Genomic DNA, 8,484 nt, shown 5'->3' with positions numbered 1-8,484 from the left:
CTCCGCCACCGCCTTCTCCGCCAGGAAATGGCGCTTTCGGGCGGTCATCGCGCGCCGTGCTCCCCCTCTGACATCACGGCATGAATATGCATGAGCGGCCCCCGGAGCGGAAAATCACCGCCCCACCGCCGCCACCGGCCTCTCCCGCCCGGCTCGAGGCGGGCAGAGCCGCGGGGGGCTATGGGGGCCGGGGCGAGGTCGTTCCCGCAGCACCACCGAAGGGCTGGCACGCAAGGGGCATCGGGGAGAGGACGCCGCTTCCCTCGGGGCCTCCGTGTGGGAGCGGAGGGCAGCGTGGCTCGGGAGCCGCCCCCGACGGGCAGAGGGGATGATGGGGGTTCAGCCCCCCTCAGCCAAGGCTCTGGTGCGGTCCGCAGACCTCACCAGCCATGCTCCCTCCGTCCTTGCAGGGATGTGCAGCCTCAGCCTCCTTTCTGCTGCTGCGAGAGCAAGAGGAGGGCTGAAGAGATCTCTGCTCTCACAAAGTGACCCGCAAAGTGTGGGGAAAGTCACTGACAAAATCTGGCACTGTCTTTTCACGGGGATTATGGTGAGAATCCCGGTTGAAAGATGCCATAAGAAGCACAGTCATTACTGTGCAGCATTCAGCTCTGCAGTAGCAACTACAGCACTTAACTGGTGGCCCGGCAACTCTCTGTGCCCGTGCAACCTGCACTGGGGCACTGGACACAATGAGAAGCCCTGCTGGGGCCGGTGGGAAAGGGACAGAGGAACAGACTTGTAAGATGGCAGTGAGAAGGACTTCCTGTGTGTCATGGGCCAGGCCCTGGGCTGGTACGAGGCAGCTGCGCTTTGCTGGAAGCAGAGGAACAATTGGAATTGTCAGTAGTGGGGGATCTGGCTTCAGAGTGTCTGAGAAGGGCTTTATTTCAACAGGAAGAACTGCATGGAAATTGGACCAAGATCCTGCACGCGTTGCCAGTTGGAGTGCAGACTGCTGTGGGAAAACTTACAGAGGAGTGCAGCATTGTGAATCTCAAGAGCTGGTGATTCCAAAATGCTTTTAGGAATTGAAGACAAATACTCTCTCCTGGTCATTGTGTTGCTGCATTAATCTGTGTGGCTTTGTACTGCAGGTCGTGGCACTGGTGATGGTGGTGCAAAAGGCACAGCACTGAGGCACGCAGGCAGCTTAAGTGCCCTCCTCTTCTCCTTATTTCTGCTGTGGCAACAGATCTACCATATCTGGAGCCACAGCAGTGGGAGACAACAGTGTGATTCCTGAGAGCATCAGGAGCAGCCACGCTCTGTGGGCAGGAGTACTGAGGTGGCTGCTCAGGTGCTCCGTGCACAGGCCCTTTGCTGAAGCCAGCTGGTTCAAGGCCAACTCGGAGCTGCTCCCAGCTTTCCAGTCATCCCCACCAGCAGCCATGGCGTGTAACAGGAGGGAGCTATACATGGGGCTGTTTACACCTTAGGGAATAGTTCTCAAATAAGTGCCCCAAAGCTGGGCTAGACCATGAGCAGTAAGGAAATAAAAACCCTTTGGGCTTCTCAACCGCTCACAAGGACACAGTCCAAGAGCTGCTAGATATTGCAGCAGCTTTTGAGCACATTGCAAAGGTTAAACTTGGCATAAACTGTCTCCTTTCTCTGCCCAGCCCATCATAATAATAGGATTGCTAGAGCTTGTTCATGTCGGATAATAACACTGTTTGACGTGGCCACTTCTGAGGACCCAAATATAACACTCAGTCCCTGAGCCTGATGTAGCTGATTTCTGCTGCTCATTTATCTGAGCTGCATCTGAACTCTGTTCCCTTCTAATTTATGTTGTTCTACCATCTCTTCCTTTCTTTCTCATCTTCCTCCCTAACACCTCCTTCAGTCAGAAACAGTGTTGAAATATTCCAGCCTCTCTATTTCTTGAGGCTTCAGCCTCCTCCAGCTCTCAGATCTTCCATATGTGCTGGTTTAAACTTTCTGTGAGTGTGAAGACAAGAGGAGGGAAACCTATGCAAGGCTTGCCTTTACTCCAGTAAACTAGCGACGAATCTGAGCCTGGAGGTCGGGTCTGATCCTATCCTTATCCCAGGCTCTCAACTCTGCCAGGAATGCCACGATATCAATAGGGAACAGGACTGGGTCTTTGTGGGGTGGGTCTAAGTTTTGATTTTGTTTTTATTTTTATCCATTTCAGGATTTTGGCCCCAGTCCAACAATAATAATTACCCTAAGTCCAAACCTGGTTCTTCCTCGTGTCTAGAATGGTTATTCTTTTTTAGAGGTGACAAACTAACACATCCTATGTGTTACATATCTTTCACAGTAAATGCCAAGCTGTCAGAATGAAAATGTCACATAAATCATACATACACAGTGTTTACTTTAAAAAAGATTGACTTGTACAAATTTAAACAACCCTCCTGATGGTGCCATCCTCCGCACTGTGATAGCCAGGTACTGCCCATGCGAAAGCAATGTCTCTGCTTCCAGAGTTGAAATAAACAGTGCATCAAAACAGTCATCAAACCAAAACAAAATGTATTTAACTTAGTGCAACAGTCAATGCCATAAGAAATCACCATATGCAGTTACATATAATCTACACATACTAATAAGACTTTACAAATCTCATATTACACAGATACACACAGAACTGACTCGGGAGGAAGCATTTGTTGCTAGCCCCTCTGAGGGATCAGCTTCTGACCTACCTACGATAGGGAGGCACAACACCTTGGTTTTGGTAGTTACTGTATTGAGATTGTATTGCATTCTCCTGCAAGTTGGTACCCACCTCAGCTACCCACGTGATTAAATGTTGCAAAGCTTGCTCAGCACATGGCAAGTTTGGCACCTGTTGAGGCCCTGGGGATCCTGAGCATGGCCAGAAGCCCTGGGCTCGTCCCTGGCTCTTGGAAGCACCAGCCACCTCCTGTGGGTGACAATGCCAGGCTGATCTCACACCTTACTGAAGGCTCTGCACCCACTCACAGGGAGCCTTGCAGGAAGAGCCTTCAGACCACTGGTGAGTGGGCTGTAGTGGATTAACACCTTTCCCTCCCTGACCTCTCTCCTCCTTGCCAGTCCCTGCAGCTCCGAGCAAGTGGTAGGAATGAAATAACCACAAACCAGATCTACAGTCTTAAAAATAGTGGCACTAGCAGGGCACTGATCTACATTACGCTCTTGACGATTGCTAACACTGGTGGAGCTAAAGGAGGTTAACTATATCTGGAAATGCAGCAGCATCTGCTGCAGACCAGGCAGGGCACGGTTAGCAAAAGGCATGCTTTTTGCTTTGTTTGTGTATCACTACTCTGTGGTGAATGTCCTCAGCACTTCTCAGGGACATTTCCTGTGGCTGTGTCAGTGGACACTGAAATTTGTGCTGCAAATACCATATTTTGGGGCAACAGAAGCCAATTACGGGCTGAAAGACATCCTTACTGACAAAACCCCAGAAAGGCGCAATGAGAAATTGGAAAGCAGAAGTGAAAAAAAGAAAAAAGGAAGATGAGAATAGGGAGAGAGGAGGAAGTATTAAAAAGGAGACAATAAATGAAAGAAGAGGCAAAAAGACTGGCAGAAATAATTTTTTTTAAAGCCTTGTTTGAGGTTTGCAGCAGGTGACTCAGAGCCTGCAGATTTGAATTCTCTTTCTGACTTGACACGACTGGCTGCAGGCCTTTCAGCATCTTGCTTGGCCTTGCTGTCTCTTGAGTTTCCTACCTTGCAGGGCAAATGCATTGCGAAACACAGGCTTTTTAAATCCTCTCATTGAAACAGCTTTCAAATACTGACTGAAACGTAAAAGAAAGTGGGATGGGAGGAGAGGCAGAGACTCAAGAAACAAAGAAACACTGAGGAATAAAAGAGTGAAAAGAAGGGGAAAAATAAACATGGAGACGAATTAGAGGAGGGAGAGAAGCTTTGGAAATGAGGTGGGCCACTTGGCAGGGTGACCATATCCTCGTGCAATGTCAAGAAGAAGAACTGAAATCTGAAGCTCGTCCTGCTGACTGACACTTGCAGGCCGGTGGTGTCTCTGCAAGCACAGCAGTGAAGCTGTTCCAGAGCTGAAGAGCTGAGAAAGCATGGGAGCCCATCACAGAGATGTTTCTAAACAGGAGGAGCGTCTGACATAGAAGGGCTGTCCATCGTGCCCTTCCGGCCTATGCACGATCAAGACAGGGAAGAAGCGGGCATCGTGGTAGGTAGGGGGGTTCTCGTTGACAGCCAGCTGGCTGGAGTAGGAGCAGCATTGCTCATCATGGCAGCCCCGGTCAGCAATGCTGCTGCTGCGGCTCCGCCAGAGGCCTGTCCTGTGGGAGCCATGGACGCGGCAGAGGGAGAAGCGGCTGGTGTTGAGAGACAGACGAGAGTTGCCACTGCAGCTGTGGAAAGCATGGCGTGAGAAGATGGAGGAGGTGCTGGAGGCACGGTTGCAGCGCTCGCAGCCATGGGCCACCTCACTGTACCGACACACTGTGTAGCTGTTGTACGCGGGGGAGTCAGCCAGGTCCATTAGCATGGCCTCCGAGTAGCTGGGGATCAGCTGCCGGTTGGTGCAGATGTGCCACTCCAGCTCTGTGCTGTCCTGCGTGGCATCCCGGGGCATGCGGTAACGGTAGAGGGGTTCCTCCGTCGTGGCGGGTGCTGTGTATTCCAGGCCCAGAAGCTTCTCCACATGGTAGTGGACGTATGCAGTCCGATACTCTATGAGTACCCTGAGAGGCCACGAGATCATCAGGATGGCTGCCACCCAGAAAGCATAGTGAGACACATACCATGGGAGGTGATCTGGGTCCCCGTAGGCCATCATGAGCTCTTTGAAGTCCACATTTTTGAGCTGCATGCCTTCCCTTACCTCCATGTAGTCATCCAGCCCCTCTATTTCTGTGAAGAAGTGAGCCCTTTGTGTCAGGTAAGAGTTCTCAGACTCAATGTTGGCAAAGCTGAAGCATTTGGTGAACCTCAGCTTGGTGGCTGTGTAGCTCTCCAGGCCCAGGAGCTCTTTGGAGATGTCCTTGTATCCACAGTGAGAGTAGTCAAACTCAGCTTCAGCCACATGAGTGTTGACCCTCTCGTGGTAGACTTGGGTGGTAGTGTAGGCATCACCATTGCGGTACCGGGTTACCTGCCGGGTTCGCCGTACAAAGTGGTAGCTGATGGCCTTCCACCAGATGCACGGAGTGGCTTGCTGCATGCGGTTGATACATTCATAGACACTGTCCACATCAGCCTTGTACTGCAGCTCTCTCTTGACGTGGCAGTGCCAGCACTCCACCAGGTACACCACGTACAGCATGGAAAGGAAGGCCAGAGGGATGTAGACATAGCCATCTGAGCAGGGACTGTCGTGGTAGATCATGGACTTGCCCTTGAAGGAGCTGTCGAAGCTGAGCTTGGTGACTCGGGCCAGCTGACACCAGGCCACTGCTCCCAGGCAACCATACATGAGGATGGAGAGGAGGAGGCATTTCCAGTGTGACTCTCTGCACATGCAGGCACTCAGGGATTGCTTCACAGGGCGTTGCTTCAAATCACACCACCAGGGATAAAGGGAGAAAGACAAAGAGAGGAACCTGTCAGTCACACTGCTTTACACAGTACATACGGTGCCTTTTGCTTTCCAGACTGGGTTTGCTCTTGACTGCCTGAGGATGGGGACACTACCCTACTTCATAGAAATGGGAATATTAACTATTTTTCCAGAAAAATTGTGACAGGGACAGAGGTCTGTGGACAAAACACTTCCTTGCTTCCTCCAGCTCCCAAGAGGGAAGTCCTTCATATGGCAGTGCCCACATTCAGATCAGATGGGCATCTTGATGAGGGTGAGACGGGTCCTCAGATTCTGCACCCTGCAATGAGCCAGCACCCATCCCCATCTACACACCTTACTACAGAGCCAAGAAGGTTCTGGAGCAGGGCTGTGGGCTTCCCCTGTGCTTTAGGGGGTTCTCACACCATGCTGCTGCAGAATCAGTGTCTTTTGTGGGGCCACAGCCCAATGGGTTGCACCAACGCAGAGCTCCAGTGCCTGGCAAAGCTGGAGCTGCTGACTGAGTCAGAGCTGACTCAGCCCCAGCCCTGAAACCTACTGGGTGATTGACACCATTCTCTTGGAGGCGAGCCATCAGGAAAATTACCAGATTCGAGCACATTTATTTGAAAAAATTGTCAGGATTACAGCATGGTGCACATAGCTTTAGGCTGGTCAGAAGACAAGCTCTTACCTAAGATACCTGAAAGGTTCAACCACTGGGGCTAAGGGTCTGTGAGTGAATGTTTAAAATATAGCATATCCTTCTCTTTGAAGTCATAGAAGTCAGGCTGGGAGTGGAGAGGGAGTTTGCATTCCTGTATTCCTGCTATGCTCACCAAGATGAAGTGGTTATGGTCTTACCCCTGTGATGCTGCAGTGAATCAGCTGCGTTGTCATGCTATGTTGGGCTATAATAAAAGGCATGAAATCCAGCCAAGCAGCTAGCGGAAGCAGAGAGACAACTTCTCTCTGCAAAGAGCAGTAGCAGCACGGGTTATACTCTGGTTGGCAGCAGCTGGTCTGTAGAAGGCGTGTGACATGAGACCCCCTGCTCACCCAGTTGGTAATGTAGAGGGCTGAACACATCCCACTCGTCACCACCGTCCTTTGCCTCTCCTTAAGTCTGAGAAAAAGACAGTAAGACATGCTGATATTTGTGCATCATCATGCCCTCTGCTGAGCCTGATTTCATGCAAAAATAGAAGCATGCAACTACTCCTTCTCCCAAGGGACCACTTCTAATGCATCAAACTACTTCATGGATGCCAGCAGATGCTAAGTTTGGGAAATGTCTTCTCTTTTTCTACTGGGATAAAGTTCTCCCCTAGTATAGCTTCTCCCAAACCCAGAGCAGTTAGGATTCTGTAAGCAAGCTTGAATCACCCAAGAATTTAAGGACCAGCATCTTATGACTCAGGAAATAATAGTACAGCACCACTAGAAAGAATTTACTGTTTTCTCAATGAGATGGAGGCATTGGCACCTCACCTTGCAGGGCTATCGCATCAGATTTAATACTGCTTTTTTTTTTCTGGAACAGAGAGCTACTTCTGAGTAACTATAGAGGTTTTTATGGCTTGCTGTGAGCATTGCCAAACTAGACTTCACAGGGTTAGGTTTTGATTTCTTAGCTTCTAATCTGACATTGTGTAAGTGCAGAGCAATTTTATTTATTTTAGGGAGTGACAGCATTCATCTGCAGCAAGGAAGGGCAGAATTTGGCTCCTGATTCTTCCTGATGCATCTAGAAGGAGCCCATAAAGATTTCTATTCTTATCCCAAGCCTTTTGTGTATATTTATGTGTCAGGATGAAGAATATTTTGGATTGTATTCTCTTTACTAACAAAATGGATGCAGAGGAACAAAACAGGTTATATACCTTTTCTGTAAGCAGGGAAGACAAAAGACTTCAGTATAAGAAGGAATGAGGCTGTTTTCCCTAATTTTTTTGCAGGAAGGCTCAAGGAAAGTGAGGAAGTGGCTTTAGGCAGTCACTACTTATGGGAGTTTTGCAGGGTGAATTCTTGAGTTTACATCCAGTCATAAAGAATTTGATCTCCGGAAACTCTTGTCAAATGCCCACTGCTCTGTCCCAGTGCCATTCCTGACCAATGTAGGCTTCTCCCTTTGGACCCATCTAGTCTAGTCTCTACAACTGTCTAGTAGTCAGTTGTAATGTAAAGTGTGTGCTTAAATACACCAGGAACCCCAACAGCCTGGCCCTGCATGCAGCCATGTGAAGGCTGTCCTGTTTCAGTTAAGGCACTATTTGCCAAAGGCACTGCAATCCTCTCCTTTCCTTTATCTTGCTTCCCTTTGACTAATAACTTCTCTGATCTCTGAAGCTCTGTGGTCCAACTTGCAACCCACAGCTTGGCTCCTACCCAAGGACTGATTCAACCAGCCCTGCTGGTTAGGGTTATCAGTGGCCATACTGGAGTCTGAGAGCTGGCAGATGCTTCTTTATGTGCTTAGCCGCATGAAATGCCAGCCCCACTTTGGGGAAGAGGGTGGCTCTGGTCTTACCAGTCTTGATCAGAGCTGGGCTGGCGGCAGCTCCAAGGCATACAGGTCCACATCTCCGTGGAAACACCTAAAAATGGCCGTCAGCTCCCTGTGCTGAGAGGGCTGGATCTTCCTGAGATGGGTTACCTTCACTGTTTTCACTGTAGCTTGTAAGAAATGCAACTTCTCTCCTGGCGTTAGTGAGAACATGCAGCCATAGTGCCCACTGCCAGACCTCTCAGATTTACACACACCTATCAGTCCAGTTCAGCCCAACCTTCATGTTCAGAACCCTTTGGGAAAAAGGGTCTTCTTTGCTGCTAACTAGATCTCATTCTCTGCAGGTCCTCAGTTACAAAAGGATATCTCCTCTAGGGTCTACCCCACTGGCTGTCCCTCTCATTTCAAGTCTTGACTATGTTCCTCTGGCTTATATCTCGTTATTTCTCCTTCCCTTTGCTGA

At 49.7% G+C, this 8,484-nt stretch overlaps 1 protein-coding gene across 1 annotated transcript; it reads right to left on the bottom strand.

Moving 5' to 3' along the window:
* Positions 1-2,171: 2,171 nt before the first annotated feature.
* Positions 2,172-8,095, bottom strand: LOC100547109 (transmembrane protein 151B-like). The gene is made up of 2 exons (XM_019616088.1): positions 8,043-8,095; positions 2,172-5,567 (listed from the first exon to the last, which is right to left on the bottom strand). Exons 1-2 carry the CDS (start codon positions 8,093-8,095, stop codon positions 4,073-4,075), a joined length of 1,548 nt encoding a protein of 515 aa, XP_019471633.1. The 3' UTR covers positions 2,172-4,072.
* Between the last annotated feature and the right edge of the window lie 389 nt (positions 8,096-8,484).

Source organism: Meleagris gallopavo, chromosome 5 (assembly GCF_000146605.3).
Source record: "Meleagris gallopavo isolate NT-WF06-2002-E0010 breed Aviagen turkey brand Nicholas breeding stock chromosome 5, Turkey_5.1, whole genome shotgun sequence".
NCBI classification, from domain to species: domain Eukaryota; kingdom Metazoa; phylum Chordata; class Aves; order Galliformes; family Phasianidae; genus Meleagris; species Meleagris gallopavo.
This window is presented reverse-complemented; position numbering and strand designations above follow the sequence as displayed.

What these genes read in the sequence shown, in the direction of transcription:
- LOC100547109 (XM_019616088.1), bottom strand. Translation starts at nt 8,095, where the DNA reads ATGTGGACCTGTATGCCTTGGAGCTGCCGCCAGCCCAGCTCTGATCAA. An exon ending in CCCAGCTCTGATCAAGACTG is followed by an intron (nt 5,568 to 8,042) that starts GTAAGACCAGAG and finishes TACTGTGTAAAG; the next exon opens with CAGTGTGACTGACAGGTTCC.